General features: G+C 41.2%; 1 protein-coding gene across 4 annotated transcripts; it reads right to left on the bottom strand.

The window, feature by feature from the left end:
* Positions 1 to 422: 422 nt before the first annotated feature.
* Positions 423 to 18,432, bottom strand: ZNF322 (zinc finger protein 322). Of its 4 annotated transcripts, XM_012734179.1 has the most exons (4): positions 18,160 to 18,432; positions 17,297 to 17,385; positions 6,493 to 6,567; positions 423 to 4,710 (listed from the first exon to the last, which is right to left on the bottom strand). In XM_012734179.1, the coding sequence occupies exon 4, from the start codon at positions 4,527 to 4,529 to the stop codon at positions 3,321 to 3,323; it is 1,209 nt and encodes a 402-aa protein (XP_012589633.1). In that variant the 5' UTR covers positions 4,530 to 4,710; positions 6,493 to 6,567; positions 17,297 to 17,385; positions 18,160 to 18,432; the 3' UTR covers positions 423 to 3,320. The 4 variants fall into 4 exon arrangements, with proteins under 4 accessions (XP_012589633.1, XP_012589634.1, XP_012589635.1 ...); XM_012734180.1 differs by lacking the exon at positions 6,493 to 6,567; XM_012734181.1 differs by lacking the exons at positions 6,493 to 6,567; positions 17,297 to 17,385; positions 18,160 to 18,432 and adding exons at positions 5,469 to 5,702; positions 6,338 to 6,483.
* Between the last annotated feature and the right edge of the window lie 14 nt (positions 18,433 to 18,446).

The raw sequence follows: 18,446 nt of genomic DNA, 5'->3' as shown, positions 1-18,446 counted from the left end.
AATTTTGAGGATGTTGTTACTCATATAAACAAGAGATGGTTGCTGGAACTGAGTTCTGGGCCCTGGTTAAGCTACTGTTCCTCCCTGGGGTATTTGTAATGCAGCCAGGGGCTCCAAAGGGATCCAACATCTATTACGAAACACCCACGACGTGCCTTCCGGGATTCTGTTCACCGTGCTTTCGTATCAAAAGCTCCCAAGGTTTAAAGAGACGATGGTTATCACCATCAGTAGGACTAAGGGTTACATGAATCTCCATCTTCAGCGTTACTGAGGCAAAACAAATTATATTGAAGGTGGCTGTTGATTGGACTTCAGTGTGCGCTGTGAGAGGATTCTTGGACATCTGCCGGACTCAGAGGCCAAGTACAGGGGAAAAGCTTTTGCTTACAACAGTGGAAACAAAAGTGGATTTTCTCAGGACAAATGTTTATTTAAGAATTAAGGGAAAACAAAAACATTAAAGCGTAGGGATACATTGAATACAAGTGTTTGGTCTGAAATCTTGAGTCACTCTAACTACTTACCTGAGGTAGATTTAGGTTGGCACTGTTTCAAGAGAACCTCCATCCATCCCAGAAGTTACCTTCTAGTTTTGGTTACAGGCTCCCCAGTGGTCCTCCCCAACCTCAGGTTGCGCTATGTATGAAGCATCAACACCTTTTCCTCCGTGGTTAACAGTCCTTAAAGACCAGGTTAAAAGACCTGTTTCGTACCCCCAGAGTTCTCTGCTTGAGGGATGGTCCATCCTTAATCCATTTAACAACTAGAGACAATTACCAGTAAGGTTAGTTGATAGAAGTCAAGTCATTGCCTTGCCAGTGATAACTCTGCCTCCTACTCCAAATTCTAATGACTAGCATGTAGCCATAAGGACTAATTTTCATCACCACCATGCCATATACCCAATACTATTTTAAGTATTACAACACTCAAACATATTCTAGTGAAAGGCATGATTTTCACCAAAGAGAAACAAACAAAAAAAAGCTGTCTTGTATGTTGTATCACACTGGGCCACTTTTCATGACCTAAGAGCTATTTATGAAAATCACTAAAAATACAACAGACCAAATACATTTCCGAGATCTGTTTTTAAAAGAAAAAAACACTCTGGAACAGACTCCTTATGATCACTATGAGCTCTAGCCACTGACTCGAAGGCGACATAGCAGCCACTTGGGAGCAAAGCTTAGAGTCACAGGCAAGGTAGCAGCCCGCCACCTCTGAGTGTAAATGCCAGTGCCCGGGAGGTCTCACGTGCTTGTGGAGACCAACCAGAAGGCTCAGACTGGCAATAAAATATTTATTCACTGATCTACAGTTCCAAATAATGCAGGAATCTTAAGTATTTCTATGAAGTGTCTTTATACTTAGGGAAGAAAAAAATAAACCCTCACAAGTATCTAGTTCTAAATCATTGGGTTAATGATAGCATTTCCAGGAAATGTTAATGGTAATCATAATTATCTTGTTAAATAGGAGATAAGTGCTTCTGCTTAAACCTCTGATGAGTCTGCCAACTACCTGCCCCTTCAGGCATTGAGAATCCTGCACTCCAAGCAAAATATGTACCTCATGGTGTGGTGATTGCATGTCTGGGGATAAAACGTCTCTCTTTTTCCTTGGCAGAACTGAATAAATGAAAGGCCTATCATTATGGGGTTTCATTTGCTATAAGCACTGCAGGATAATGAAAAGAACACCAGCCTAGGAATCAGGATAGTTAAAAAAAGAACCTTTGAGAAACACCAAGAAGTGTTTTACTCTGTGCTGCTCTGCCTTAAATCTTTGTCTCCCTTTAACCATTTGCTTGGAGCTCCTGAGGGTAGCCTAACACTGAAAGAGACATGATAAATTCACAAAAATAATGTGTCACATCGTTTAACTGTTTTGGAATTTGCATTTCTGAACTGAAATGACTATCTGAGGCTGAAATTTCAAAGCCTAGTGGCCCTCTGAGAGATAGTTTAGGGAAAAGGAAACTTCTGAAGGTACACCTTCATTCACGCTAAGCAAAAAGCTGAATTTCTGTTTCTCGGTGAGGCTGGCCTACCAAAGAGAAACTCTTGGGAGAGTTTGGATCCAGGGTAACGACTCCCCAAGTTGCTCAGCACTTTTTACGACCAGAGAAAATTCCCATGCTACTTTCAATACACTAGCCCCCACTTGAGCCAAGAATAAAACCCAAAATCAGAGGCAAAGTCAATATACATTCCTTTCCCCCAGTCACACATGCCACACCTTCTGTCACAAGGTTGCAGTCCTTTCCTTTATTGGATTTCCAAATTTTAAAAAGCGAAAAGTAAAGCAATTATTAAGTGGTTCAGATAAAAGAAAAGAATCTTTACCTGAGTTACCCATCAGGCCTATTGTGACCTGCCCCAGAACATCTCCCAGAACCAGCTTCTGGGTATGGGAAAAAACTGTTGACATACTGAGTCCATTAAAAGTCATCTCTACCACGTGAGTCCATGAACTATGAGAACAGTTCTTCTCATACCTATTATATGTACAAAGTCCACAATTCAGTCTCTCACAAGAGCAAAGTTCTCTGCAGAGGAGTTTCTGTGGGAGCCCAATAAAAGAAGTTTCTAAGCAAGGCTTTTTTCAAACCCAAGGTATTAGTGTGAACGGGTTTTTCACCTATGTGAGTTCCCTGCTGTGCTATTATAAGTGCTGATCATGGATAGAAGTTTTGTCTTTCAGAGAGTTTGCAAGGTCTTTCCTCAGACAGGGTTTTCCTGTTGCAAACTTAAGGTTCTCCATGTCTCTGCCACATTCAAGACAAATATACAGATTTTCACCAGTATGGCTTCACTGATGGATAAGGAAGTTACAGTTCTTTTGGAAGTTTTTCCCCCACACTTCTGCTGGGGTTCTGCCCCAGTGTGGGTTTTCTGAAGTTCCATGAGATATGTTTACTGTCTGAAGCCCTGCAGACACTAAGAGCATTTTAAAAAGTCATCCTTAGGTGTGAATTCCCTTGGAATGAGAAGGGGTAAGCACTGCTAGGAAGTTCACTCACATTCCCTGCATTTTGTGAGGTTTCCTATCATACGAATCCTCCTGTGATCATTTTCGAGCTTGGACTACAAAGATTTTCCAAAACTCAGGGGCTGGTAAGGTTTCTCACAGGGGAGACTGGTAAGGTGTTGGTCAGGCGGCTCGCAGGGCAAACCACTGCTCACACTTCTGACTGTGGAGTCCCTGGTCCCTCTTGAAGTCTGAGGAAATCTGAGATTTGCCTAGAGTTCTTCCTCTTAACGAGTTCTTTGACATGCAAATGTATTTTAATGGCATTTTAATGTCTTATCTGGTCAAGACAATCGTGAGGCCTCTGATGCATGGGGAGGGCTGAGTTCGAGACCTCTCTCACCCACATTGCAGATGTATGGTTTTTCACCGAGGTGGATTGTCTGATGTTGAAGAAGGGCTGAGCTCTGGTGGAAGTTTTTATCACACACACTGTATTTATAATGCAGCTCCTCTGTCTGAGTTCTCATTTTCTGTTGGGCCACAAAGTCCATGCCTAGGAGGAAGCCGTTCTCACATGTAGACCACTGATGTGGTTTCTCGTCCATGTGGATTCTCTGATGCACAATAAGATCTGAGCTACAGCTGAAACTTTTCTCATATTCAAGGCATTTAAAAGTGTGAGTGTGAGTTGCTTGGTGCCTGATTAGATTAGCACTCCGAGTAAAACTTCTCATGCATTCCAAGCATTTATACGGCTTCTCACCCGTGTGGACTCTCTGGTGTACAATGAGGTCCGATTTCTGGCCAAAGCATTTCTCACAGGCACCACACTTGTAGGGCTTCTCCCCAGTATGAACTCTCTTATGAACAATGAAGGCTGAACGGTGTCGGTAACTTTTCTCACACTTGTTACATTTGTAGGGTCTCTCACCGGTGTGAGTTCTCTGGTGGCTGATCAGATCTGATTTCCCACTAAAAGCTTTTTCACACTCTAGACACTTAAACGGTTTCTCGCCCGTGTGAGTTCTTCGGTGCCTTATGAGGTTTGTGCTTCGACTGAAGCATTTATCACACTCACTACACAGGTACGGCTTCTCGCCCGTATGGCTTCGCTGGTGGACAAGCAGATCAGAGCTCTGGCCAAAGTTCTTGCCACAAATGTCACACGTGTAGAACTTTTTACCTGCGTGAGTTCTCTGGTGTCCTGAAAGGGCCAAGTGGTGCCAAAAGCTCTTCTCGCATTTGCTACATTTATAAGGTTTCTCAAAGTTGTGAATCCTCTGGTGTGAAATCAGATCTGAGCTTTGGATGAAGGTTTTCTCACACATATCACATCTATAAGGTTTCTCTCCCGTATGGGTTCGCTCACACATAATAAGAGCTAAGTTTTCACGCAAGTTTTGTTCACGGTCAAGGCACTGGTATAGCTGATCATCTATTCGAGCGATCTCACGCACGTGAATAAAAATCTTTTTAGCCTTCTGAGGGCATACATGATAGAGCTTCCTTTTCTGAGTTCTCTGATTGTACCTCCTTTCTGAAGTGTACATTTTCTATGGCTCTGTCCTAGGAGGCTTTCCACGGGTCCTCTTGACCATCATCTTCTTCACAGTCATTTCCTTGATCAGATCTTGAGAGACACATCTGTTTTAGGCCCTTCAGTCACAAGCAGTTTGTCTTTACAAGGTTTCACCATCATACACACTAATTCCTTGTTTGGTATTTCCAGCCCTGTGAGACAAAGTAGAAATATTGTTTAGATACTTATGATTAAGAATCCTCAAAATTAAAAATCGCTGCAGAAGAGAAAAAATTCTGCATCAGAAATCATAATTTTCTAGTTTTTCAGAGTTCAGAAGCATTTGTTTTCTTGCCTGTTTACTAATATAAAACCAATAAAAGCACATAAGGGGCAAGTGACAGGAAGAACCATTTTGTTTTAATCAGTCTGGGTGGTAAGCTGGGTGGTTTCAAAACCAGGGCTCTTCCTCTTCCCCTTGCTTTAGCTGAGCAATAAGACCAGGTCTAGTCATTTATATGCTGCCCCTGAAGAAGATAAACAAAAAGACCTGTGAATATCTGTGTAGTCCCTACACAGGGACGTCACAGGAAACATCTGGAAGGAAATGGTTAGTGATCATCAGAATCCCCAGTGCCCAGAGAGAAGTCCTTTGATTCTATCATTTTAGCTGGGTGATATTAGGCAAGTTACTTAATTGGTCTGTACTGAGTTCCTCACCCATAAAATGGATTAGTAATCAAAATCACCCTGCACTCTTCTTTCTCATGCTCTCTAAATGAGCCATTGATAAATTTGCTGGCTCAATTCTCAAAACCAGAATTCAATCACTTCTCACCACTCCTGCAACTACTCTGGTCCTAACCATGCTCATTTCTCACCTGGATTATTGTAGTAACTTCCTAAATGGTGCCCTGTAATGGGCTGAATTGGGGGTCCTAGAAACACATATGTGGGAGCCCTTACCCACCTCAGAATGTTGCTGTATTTGAAGACCAGGACTTGTAATGAGTCAAGTTAAAATGAAGCCACTGACTGGTATCTTAACGAGAGGAGACTAGGACACAGAGAGACTAGGGATGCAGGCCAGGCAGGGGACACCATGTAAGGGCCCAGGGAGAAGGTGGTCATTTACAAGTCAGGGAGCACGATCTCAGAAGAAACCAAACTTGACATTTTGATCTGGGACCTCCAGTCTCCACAACTGTGGGAAAACAAAACTTGTTAAAGCCACCCAGCTTGCAGTTCACATGTTAGTGTGGTCCCAGCAAAGTAACATACTATCCTTCTCTCACTAACCCTCCTTCAACCTAATTCTCAACCTTGCAGTGAGCGTAATCCTGTTAAGACAAAAGTCACAGTATGTTGTCCTTCTCTTCCCTTCAATGGCTTCTCCTCAGTCCTCACAATGGCCAGTGGCCATCTATGAGGTGCTTTCCAACCCAGCCACTGCCGCTCTGACCTCTTTCACTGTTCTGCTCTTTACAGGTCCAGTCCAGCCACAGTGGCCTCGTATCTGTTCCTCATCGGCTCATTCTCTCCTGAGGGCCTTCTGCCACACAGCCTCCAGGTATGTGCAAACTCTCCCAATTATTGCAAGGATTTTTCAGATGTTGTTTCAGGAAAGATGGAGGCCTTTCCTGACCACATGACTGGACACTGTGCACCAGCATTCCCTACTGCCCCCTGCCCTAGTTTCCTCCAGGACACATCCACCTCCCAACACATTTAGATCATGACTGACCACTGCTAAAATACAGCTGGAGGTTGTCTTCATTTGCTGATCTTCCCCCTGTATATACAGCCATGCCCAATACACAGATGGTGCTCAACACACACCTGCTAGGCAGGGCTGAATCCTTCTGAGATTCCACTAGGGTCCTTACTGGGAAAAGGACAAAGGCTGAATGCCATGGGGATGGGCGTTCCTGTGGTGAGTCGCAGACTAGGAGAGAGGAGGTGCACTTCAAAAAATTGAAAAAACTCTCACATACCTACAGTCGAGATGGAATATAAGCAGCATTTACTTCCTGGTCCTGAGAATTTAATTTCTCAAGGGAGATAACATTCTGTAAAACACAAGCACAAGAAGAGTCATAAATGAGAGGGTTTAGCACTACATCATCTCATTCAAAGAAGCTCAAAATGGGTAAATGACAATTTCTTAGAAAGAACAGATGGATTTTTACACAATCCCTAAAAATTTATCCATAAGGGAATAATCACATGCCTAAGTCCTTCCATAGACTCTAGAGAAACAGGATAATAAAGAATCTGGAAACCATCTCCACAATCTATAGCTTCCCCGGGACTGTGTCATGATTGGCATGCCCCCAACACTAACTCTCAATGACATATGACCACCACCCTGTTAGCGGCACTTTCCTCACTGAAGTCATGCCAGCACCTTAATTTTGGTTATTCAAATTTTACAACCACCTAACCTGTATGTGTTTCAACCATAAACATTCCGGAGGCATCGATTACAAGCATCAAAAGAAGCTAGAGAGAACAGACTTGTCCATCAACTTCTTCCCTCAGCAGCTTTACCTGCCTGATTTCCGGTCCCTGCACAACCTTTCTGCTAAGAGGATCAGGAGCAAAAGTGGACCTGTGCAGATGCAAACAACCTATGGCATGGACAGCGGTGGCTCTGTGCAGCCCTGACCACCTGCCAGTGCTGCGACAGTGTTTTGTGTCACTGGTTCCAGTCCAGGAGAAGGAAACGCTTGCCAGCCTTGTTCTCCCACTGAATGTAAGGATGAAACCTGACAAAATGTGCAGCCCAGCTAGCAGAGGATTCTATCAGGGAAACCAGAATTTAAAGTGCCACCCAACCAGCAGTATCCCCTAGTTCGAATACAAGCTTATCTTAGAAGTCAGGGCAACAAAATTGGGATTTTTCAGAAAATCCACGAGATTCCACATCAGTGAGTTAACCCCGACTAGTCAAGGGACAGAAAATGGATCTAAACATAAAAAAGAACAAATTATCTTTGAAAGAAGAAATTTAAAGACTTATGAGAAGAAGTTAGGGCAGTAGTAGTTGTAGAAATCCAGCTTTCCCAATACTATATCTTTTTAAATGCTTTTAGTCCCTTTATCTTATTTACCCTTGAGTGATCTGATTTTCAGTTTTAATAAAAATCTGTTATTGGTGTGATCAGTGAGGCTATTTACATTGTCCCTTTCCACTTCTCCAAATTTTTAATTGATTTTCTCCTAATTATTAGAACATAAAATATTTAACATGATTTAAAAGCAATATGAAAAGAAGAGAAACCAACTCACTACCCCAAATCCATAACCAGCAAGCCCCAGCCAGCTAGATCCCACATGCTAGCTGCAAGCTATTAAGGAGAACACGGGGAAGTGGGGCAGAGAGAGGAGGCGTGCTGGTGGGTAAGTCAACCTAAGGAAGAGAAAACTCACCCACTGTAAGTATTACAGAAGCGCCTAAAACAGCTCAGAGCAGAGCAGGATACAGGTGGGTCTCAGTGGGCACACAGGAACCAGAGAGGCACCCTGGAAAGGCGGTCTTCAGGGAAGAAGAGTAAAAAGGAAGGGAGAAGGAACCTTTGGACTACAAAGTAAAGAAGAAAAGGGGACAGGAGAAATGTAAGGTCTTCCAAGAAAAAAAAAAGAAAAAAGGCATAACCTGTTTCTCCACCAGTTCTAAGAATGCCATTCCATTAAAAAAACAAAAATACTTCACTATAATGCCAAAAGTGGCAAAGAGCTGCTGAGCTAGCACTCGTGTTAAACACTTTACGTTCAATAAATTAGGAGAAAATCAATTAAAAATTGGGAGAAGTGGGAAGGGACAAAGTAAATAACCTTACTGATCATGCCATTAACAGATTTTCATTAAAACTGAAAATCAGATGACTCAAGGTTCAATAAGAAAATGGGGCTGAAGGCATTTAAAAAGGTAGCCAACACTCTAAAAATTTTTTTTTGAAAAAACTATTGAAAGAGCAATGAAAACATAGAAAAATATAGTGTAAATATAATATAAGATAAAGGACAGTGTTGAAACCAAACATATATTAATAAAGGTAAATGAGTTTCACCAACCTGATAAAGAGATTTTTGTGACTCAGAGTAAAACTCAACCAAGAGATGCCTACACCAAAGTGATTCAGAAAGTTGCATATAAAAAGAACAGGAAAAGGACTACTATGAAATAAATGATAAAAACAGGGCTTATGTCCAGGTATCAGACTAATTCACACCAGAAGCAGTAAATATAAGGGGCACTTTTAAATTCTGAAATCCATCATTACAATATAACAATAGCGTGTAACAGTTATGGTTATCTGTGAGCTAAATTTCACAGCAGTGGCCTTGTCAAAGCCGAAACACTGATATCAAGAGACAGATGAAAGCATCAATACTGTAATAAAAAAACACAAAATGGCCCAACAGGTAAGTGAGCTTCAGAAAGCTGAAGTGAGTTAATAATTGCATCTTATGGACAGCTATTGAAGCTTACAGCCAGAATGCTTTCTTCTCAAGCATACATGAATCAGTGACAAAAATATTTCACCTACTAGGTCATAAAGACAGCATCAACAAGTTCCACAAAAAGGTATAAACAACACTGCAGAAAAAGAAAATATTTGATATTTATTAAGACAGCAAGTAACAAAAGCCCCTCTCAATTGGAGGGGGGGGTATCACTGAAACAATGCTTCAGCGAATAGAGGAAAAAATATTGCCACAACAGATACAAAACCCAATGCAATCAATCCAAAGGAAACCTTAGAAAAAAATGAAAAGAATTTCTTTGATAACTGAAATTATGTATTATATAACCTATATATATATATTTTAAAGCAATCAAAAAATATTTGGTCTTAAATAGTTTTTAATCAATAAAACTGAAAGAATTAAACTTCACATACCAAATCTAAGAAAAACAAAAGAATCAAGAAACTACATGTAAGTGAAATTAATGAACTAAAGAGAAAAGCAATATATTTAATTATAAATCAAAATCCTCATTTTGAAATACTTAAACACTAGCTAACTTGATGGAAAAATGGGAGCACACATTTGTGATACAAAAGAGAATACAATAAATTTGGAGAATGCAATAACCACCAAATAAATGAGCACCAAAACCAGAGGGGAAAAAATACCTATACACATAAATATAACTGATGAAATTGTGTTTCTTTGGGAACACAATTCATAAGAAGCAACTCTTATCAGACAAAGTTTTAAATCATTCATTTGTGCAAATAATAAAATCACTAAGGCACCATTCTACTCAAAAAGGTATTAATGATCCAGATGATTTAAGAAGGGTACTCTAAATCCAACACTTCATAAATGTTCTCCAGAGCACCAAAAAAGTGAAAAAGCCTTTATTGGTGAAAAAAGTTTAACATTGATAACTATTCCCAACAGAGTATTAAAATTTTTTTACAGTCTACTATCAGTACTAATAAGAACCCAACAACCACATTAAGAGATATACCATAGTCAAGTGGGAATTATTTAAGGAACATACAATTGATATAGATTAGGAAATCTATTAATATAATGCTGCATATTAAAAATATGAGAAAATCATACAATTACCTACACAGATGCTGAAAAAACTTACAACAGAAGTCAACATCTGTTCATGATGCAAATATTCCATAAAATAGCAATGAGTGTTTACTTCTTTTAACATAATAAAGCATGCATTCCTTAATTCTACAGTAGGTACCTAAGAAAAACTAGTCATTTCCACTAAGATCAGGAGCAAATAAGAATGACCTTTATAAGTAGCATCCACTCTAACTAGAAAAGAGGCCTCAATTAGAGGGATAATAAGAGGAAAAAAAGGAAAATTACCTCTGGAGATATACTGACAGTATGACTAGAAAACCCTACAGGTAATGTTAAAACTTGTTTTGACTCAAACTATATAAAGGAATTCAGTAAGGTAGTAGGATTGTAAAATTCACACAGAGAAATCAATAGCTCTTTTCTATCCACAAATAACAACAAGAGTACACAACGACAGAGAATACTCCTTGTATACTAATGAGTATAAAATATAAAATAACTTAGAAAGAAATGAAACAGTAACAATGTAAGACAAAGAAGAAAACTCTCAGGTACTAAAAGAACCCGAAGTAGAAGCTGCTCCTTCTCCACTTGGGAGAGGAGATCAGAGATGTGACAGGACCCAGAGCAGGACTGGAAACCATGAAAGGCGACCAGGGGAGCTGGACCAACCAACTACAGGAGTCTCTCCCCACAGGGGAACATGTCTGACTTTGAGGGGAGCAGGGTTCCCAACACCAGACTTACAAGACTGAGAAACAGCACCATGTGACAGTCACTGGAATGGATGGCACAATCAGTGCCGATGAGTGAGGACGCACGGAAAGGTCATACTGGTCTAGACAAAGGACAGTCAGTCGTCTAAGCCACAGGGAGCTCCAAACTCAAGGAGTCCAGAGACCCACTCCACACACCTGACCTGGAAGATGTTCCTGAACCCCTCTGCCTTGCTACTTGCCCCCCAGTTCTGGAGATTTGAGCAGCCTGGTCTGCTGCAATCGAGGAGCCCAGGTCCTCAACCAGGTAAAGGACAAGCTTCCAGGAAAAAGAAAAGGCTGAGCGCAACCATCAAGCCTCGTCTTACAGCAAAGGAAGAGGAAAAGTGATGGGAGCAGGATGAGAGGTGGGGGGGGAGCAGGGTGGTGCGTGCGTGGATTATTGATTGGAAGGCCACACCTAAGGGGAGCAATAACTATAGAAAAAGGACCCACAATGTAAGAAAATAAACAAACATAAAAAATAAATAAGTAAATAAAAGGCCCCAAAGTAGAAGGAACAAATGGAAGCCTATGTTTTGTTCTTAGATGGACTGACTCAGTATCATGAAGAAGTCAGTTTGAAGCATTAATGCAAACTCAATAAAGGTAACAACAAGCTTCTTCTTGGAACTAGCCAGAGCTTGGAAAACTGAACCCCAGGCCAAATCCTGATCTGGGTGGCATTTTTATGAAATATTACTGGAAAATGGTCGCAACTGTTTTTTAATGTATAGTTTATTTCACACTGGGTAAAAGTGAGTAAGTATAAGAGACCCTAAGTCCCCAAGTCCAAACTACGTAACTCCTGACCTTTTACAAAAGAAATCCCAATGCCTTATCTACACAGTGATCATTCAAGATCACTTGGAAAAACCAACATGCAACAACAGGCAGGAAACAAAAGACAGAGGAACATCTAACCCACAAGGCATTAAAATATACCAGAATGCCTCCAATATTAAAAGAATGTGGTTCTGGTACATGAATATGTAAAAATTCAAGTAGAACAGAATAGAAAATTCAGAAACAGACATAAGCACATATATTATTCGTGTAAGATAAAGATGTTTTCTTCCATCATAAAGGAGAAGAGGTATTTTTAGATAAATGATGCTAGAACATTGAAGCAGTCATATGAAAATTAATTACAATTTGATCATACCCCATACTATGTACCAAAATGAACTCTAAATAGATCAGGGATGTGAATGAACTGAGCCCACGGTCTGGGGGAGCCAGTCCATGACCGAGGACCTGGTGGTGGGCACGTGACCTAGTTCTGGACAACCACAATCTCAGGCCCATCGCGACCCCTACCCTTACTTTGCACATGTCAAACTAATGAAAGTCCAACCTAGAGGGCATTAGCCAGAAAAAAATTTCTGTATTTTTCTTGGGATGCTAGAATGGTAGGATGCAATCGTGGGCCAGTTAAGGACTCTCGGACACCATTTGTAGGCAGCCTGCCTCAGCTGAAGCCATGCTGAGAAAAGCAGAGCCCTGTGAAGGCTCTACCATCCTTTGGAAATCTGGATTCAGCTCTACCAAAACTCTTTACGTAAGTCAGGACAGTTCACTTTTACGAAACCAGTTCTACCTGGTTTCTGAAAAACACAAACAAAAGAATAAATGGTGAATCCATTTCATATCTGCTAAAACCTACAGAACATACAATATAAAGAATGACTCCTATATGTCCACGGGTGTCCACGGGTGTCTCTCATCGGATGTAACAGATGAACCTCCCCGGAGTTAGATGTTGAGGGCTGGGGGGCAGCACTGGGCAACTGTGTAAAATACTCTCTACACAATTTTCTTGTAAACCTAAAAGTATTCTTAAAAAATCAATTTCAAATAATTAAATCTATGGAATAGTGCTTTTACCATACATACTAGCATTTGCTAAATTTGGCATATGTTAAAAGGTATTAACAAGACACTTTGTTGTCAAGGTTATGAGGAAATGGACCTTCTTGGGTGTTGCTGGAGGGAATGCAGATCCGAGGGAATCTGGCAACAACGAACTAAACTAGACAGGCATTTGTATAGGCTCAGAGACCCCATTCCTAGAAACTGAAGCCAAGTCTCCAACAAGATGAACATACACATGCACATCCCTGTAGCAATGTCTGTATTGAAAACAATTTAAATGGCCATGTGTAAGGAAGTAGTTACATGAACTTGGTATGTCTCAGCTAAAGAGCAATAGGCAGCTATAAGAGAATGAAGAAAACCTTTATGAACGGATGTGGTATGAAGTTCCAGGAAAAACTGCAAATTTTAAACTGCAAAATGTGAAAAAGTATGTTACATTTGGTGTAAGAAGTACCAATAAAAGAAGCCTGGTATCATCTCATTTGGCCAAAAAGAATTTCAGAAAAGATAAAAAAAGAAGGTACTGAGTTTGGTCATCACCACAAGGTCGGTGAAAATGGAGCCAGAGGGCCTGGAAAATGAATTTCATAAAGGTGGTGGGGGGCAGCCACCCTTGCTGAGTATGTGTTTTTGTAGCACACGCAGCTTTACTTTTCAAACTGCTACATTTCACATATTCAAAAAAAAAAAAAAAAACTAAATCAATAACTAGACAAGCTGGGGAGAAAATATAAAGTGGAACAGAACCAAAACAAAACTAAACGAGTCTGTTTTGAGTAACACAACCAGCGAGAAGAGGAAAAATAAAACTCAAGTAACTCTTTTAATACAGTACTGGAATATATAAACTCAAGCTAAAGATAAAAGGAGCTATTAACAATTATTGAATCTAATTAGTAGGGTTTCCCTGCTAAGGTGGTAAAGATAAATTACTTAATTACTTAATAGATCCTAGGATTGATCAAGTTTGTAAATATATTATGGGCCTCCAGATTCTTGTCAGAGGAGGGAGTTGAAAAATGCAGGCAAGGGAAACGCTGGAGTAAACTCCGTGGTATTCAACAGGGATCAGAGCCATCGGTACACAGACAGGTTATGCAGTATATATACAGACAGAACAGGAACGCGTGAAAGAGGTTTCTGTCCTTTTCCAGAAGGAAAGCTGAGTGGTCACAGAAGCAATAAGCCTACCAAACGCTCAGGTCTTGGTTTCTAAACACCAGTCTCCACTAAAAGGAATCAGGGCGCCCTCAAGAAATGGTTGATTCCAAAATTTACTACAAGGTGAGACTAGAACATCTGTGCCAGAAAATAAGGAAGCATTTAACGGAGGGATGGGCGAACACGCCTCCAGGAGCCAGGCGCCCGGGTGAAGAGACTGCCTCGCACAAAGCTGGAATAAATGGAACACAGAAAGACACGATGGCAGTGATAAATGAGGAACACTATAAGAATCCATATTCACTTAAAAAAAAAAAGTAAAAAGTAGAGGGGAAAAATGAAAGCTTTTTATATTAAAAAGCCAATAGCTCAGCGTAGAATACTGGAATTTACAAAATGCACTATGTCTGATCAAAAGAAGAGTCCTGTTTCTGTGGGTGAAAAGTTAATGAAAATCAGAGTATTTATACAATCTGAAAATGTCTCCCAACTGAGTATTAATAATTACAAAGACAAAAAGTAGCTTCACAGTATAAAAACCTGGAGAAAACCACCTATACGAAGTGACCAAAGTTAGTTAACATAGGTAACAAGATGTATCGCACACCTCCTCAGGTGTTGGAAAATGAGGAACACTCTTCTATGGTATCTCCCCAAAAACACATGACTTGAGTTTAATTGTGAAATAGCAGATAAACCCAAATTAAGGGGAACTCCACCAGGTAAAGGGCTTAAACTTTTTTTAACGTCAAGGTTAAGACAGTCTGAGGATATGTTCCACAATAAAGACAATTAAATGAAATGGTGATGGTGGCTGCCACCTTGGACAGCGAAAATCTGTCTTTCCCTGGCCAAGGGCGTTAGTAGAACAATTGGTTAAATCTGAATAAGGTCTGGAGGTTACATAATAGGCCTGTATGAAAGTTTCCTGCCTTTGCTGACTGTCATGGTAATACAAGAGAACAGCCTCTGGTCAGGGGAAGAAACCCTGAGTATTTAGGACAGGCCTTGTTGACTTGAATTCTGCTGGAAACACAGTCCTACAGAAAAAGATCTGAACAACTTTTTTCTCAGTTCTCCAAAGGAGGGCATGTAAGTAATAGCCCTGTATGTGAAGAGAAGTCAATTACATACCCTGGGACTACAGGGCTTGATTGTCTAAGACTTTAGGGCTTAGCCTATCTTAGGACTTTAGGGTTTAATTCTCTCAGTTCACAAGGCACGGTGTTTATAACTTACTCTCCAAAGACTCAGAAAACTGCACATATGTGTCTGTATATAAAGAGACTAAATCACAAGCACAATAAAAGGGTAACATTCAGGGGACCGTGGGCCAGACTTCGCAGCATCCCTTCTACTACTGGTCACTTTTCTATAAGTCTGAAATTACTTCACGATTAAAAGGTATTTTATTCTGTCTTTCATAGCACCTGGGAGTTGGTATACTGTGCGAGTTAAAAGTGAATGTTTAAGTTCTGGAATCACATTTTGACTCACATTCCCACTGAGCTCCTGTGAGAACTTGGGTACATGACTTAGCTCCCTCCAGCTTCTACTTCCTCTTGGATAGCGTAGGGAGGACACTAGAACATGCCTACAGGAGTTGCTGTGAGAGCCGAGACACTCAGTAAAAGACTTGGCTCAGTACCGGGATCTCGACAGATGCTCAATAAATGGTTAAGTTCTACTTAACTCCATCTTTTTTTTTTTTTTTTAAACAGATTTATTAATTCCATCTTTACATGCACAAAAACCCTTAATGCAGTGGTCACCTCCTCTATGTCTGCCAACTGTATAAATCTTCTTCAAAATATACTAGAAAGTCAACTAAATAATAAGACGACTCAGTTAATGATTAATACAAAGATTATACAAAAACTAGGAAACATTTAGGTGAAATGCTAGGAAGGACGGAAGATTTAAGAATCACAACTAAATAAAGATGTACAGACAAACAGCTATAGTAAGATGATGGGTTTATAGGATTTCTACCTTTAAAAAGTGAGTATTTACTATTAAGGTTAAAAGAAGAATAGAGCCAAAATAAAGGATTCTGAGCTTGGTAAGAGCAGTCCCTAAACTTCTCAGCCCAGTGTATCGTAATTGCCCCATACTGCCAATAAGCCATGAAGTATCAGGACCATACAATTTAAAAAATAAGGAAGCTGTTTTCTTATTCATATCTTAGATGTCGGCACCTAGAAAATAAAATACAGCCTGGTTGTTAAAAGTTAAAGTAGACCACAACATCTCCTAGTTTAAAACAGTGTAATTACTTCTTATCACATTCACAATAAACCCAAAGTTCTTGCCGCCCTACATAGTGGGGCACCTCCACCCAACTTCTTTCTGAGGCCACCTGAGAACCTCTATACTTACTGCTCCTGCCTAAAATGCTCCATTATTTGATTCACATCTCCGCCTGAAATTTACTTCCTCAAGAAAGGGCACAGGGACTACTTTATCTGAGAGGGAGATGTCCCCTTATCCTGTTTTATTTCTCTCCATAGCATTTATCAGCATCCAACTCTGGGCATGTATTTTTTATCTGTTTGTCTCTCCTCCTGAGAACATAACTTCTAGATTCTTAGTAAATTACTTAGTCTTTTGTTCACTGCAATATCCCCAGGACACTGAATACATCTGTTGAATGAATGAAGGGCCAGTGATCATCCCTGGAGCTGCAGCAGCCAGAACAGGTCAAGCCAGTAGCCCTGACTACTCATCTGTCAAACCCAAATAGATCTCTCCAGCCTTAGCTTCCCGGTACCTTCCTGTAAGAGATTCTTCTTACACCTCACCCTGGAAAGAGACTGGTTTTCTCTTTCATACCCAGGGCCAGAGTGTACAGAGTGAGGCAGGTAAAAAATCAATCATATATAGATTGATGATAAAATTTCAAAGTTTAAGGCTGCCTAAACTATATAGGGGACAAGTAGATAAAGTCAATAAAGCATTATCTAGAAAACAGGTACTTACTATATCAGGCCCGAGGCTAGGAATTATTATTTTCTACCAAGTAACTGAATTCTGTTATCTTTCCAAAAACTCTGTAAAATGGGTATTGACAGCAATGTTTGCCCCTTACAGATAAGAAAACCAGATGCTTATGGCAGTTAAACAATTACCCAAGAACTCATATAGCTACCATGTAGCATACAGCAGAACCAGGATTTAGCTCTTCCTGCTACTGATTCTAGAGCCCAATACTGTGCACTGTGTCTTCTTGGGCTGCCAGTCAGTCACCAAGCAATTCTTCAGCCTATTGTGAATAGGCATGTTGGATAGGGTAGAAAATACACTTAAATTGGCAGGGTAAGACCCCGTTTTATCACTGTTATTTTAGGTATCTTTCCCTCATGGACCTTTCCTTCCTTCTTGTCCTCTCCCTTTCACATTTACACAGAAACACACAGCAGTCTTATATATAGTCACTTACCATAACAATAAAGTCTCAAGACTGTGTTCCTTTTGGCTCCAGTAGCTCTCTAGTCCATAATTATTGACAACACTCAATTCTCCCCTCTCCTAGAGGAAAAATCAACGTAGAGGATGACTTGGGGAAATGTATCATTTTTATGCAACTGGACAGACATCTAAATATTGGTCCCATTTACTAGCCAGCATCCTCCAATCAACCCATTCTATCTATCCTGCCACTGGTAGCCACCCGGTAGCCAGCTCTGGACAAAACACCAAGAATCCTTAGGGATAACGACTAACGTTAACTTCACAATAAAATCCCAAGTTCTATTTTTCTCGTTTGGTAGTTTTTTCTTCCGCTGATTGGTTTTTGCTCACGTTATCTACAGGGCCCATTCTTTTACCACTATAAATAAGCCCCAAGATGTATAAGATAAATGTACATAACATAAAGTTCTATGTGATGGTATGGAATGATTCAACAAATCCAATCTTTTAGGATACAGAGTGAAGTGCAACACAACTCATCTCTAACGATGGGGGGAAGGGGGAGGTCCATTCAACGTCCTTGGGTTTCTCACCCCCAGTATGTAGCCGTAGATGGCTTAGGAAAGTGCCCCGCAGTGTTTATTATCTACAGGAAAGACCACAGGAAGCTTCTCTCTTTCAACTTTTCACTGACCACCTTTCAGGGGGGCTCGCTGTCAGGGGGACTCAGACCCCGCTCACAGGCACAGATCGTGGGTGCTCCCCCAGCTGAGACCCGAGCGGGTGGGCGAAGGTGGGCGGGCGGGGGTGGGGGGCTGTCTCCGGTCCCACGCGCCCCTCCCCCCCCACCCCGAAGCCGAGCCCCTCCCCGGCCCGGCGGGCCCCGCTTACCCCGGCAGCCGCGGGCGCCGCCCCTCGGCCTGGGACAGCACTTCCGGTTACTCTCCGGACACTCGGATTTGGGCTTCCCAGCGGTCGCAGGCTCTGCGGCGATGGACCTAAGGGCCCACCTTCGGGGAAAAAGAAGGAAAGCGAATCGGGAAGGGCGGGCAACGAGAGTCAGGAGCAGCTCTCTTTGAACTGCTCGGAGCGGGGTGTGGGGGCCGGGCCGGCCAGCGGGCGCTTCACGGGCCGACCAGGCCGGCTACGCGAGTCCTTTCAGCCCGGCTGAGAAGCAG

This window comes from Condylura cristata, unplaced genomic scaffold, assembly GCF_000260355.1.
Source record: "Condylura cristata isolate star-nosed mole 26May11 unplaced genomic scaffold, ConCri1.0 scaffold00048, whole genome shotgun sequence".
NCBI classification, from domain to species: domain Eukaryota; kingdom Metazoa; phylum Chordata; class Mammalia; order Eulipotyphla; family Talpidae; genus Condylura; species Condylura cristata.
The sequence above is the reverse complement of the archived record's forward strand: the minus strand, read 5'-3'. Positions and strand labels throughout refer to the sequence as shown.

Excerpts from the sequence above, each read along its gene's own strand:
- ZNF322 (XM_012734179.1), bottom strand. The coding sequence starts at position 4,529 with ATGTACACTTCAGAAAGGAGGTACAATCAGAGAACTCAGAAAAGGAAG.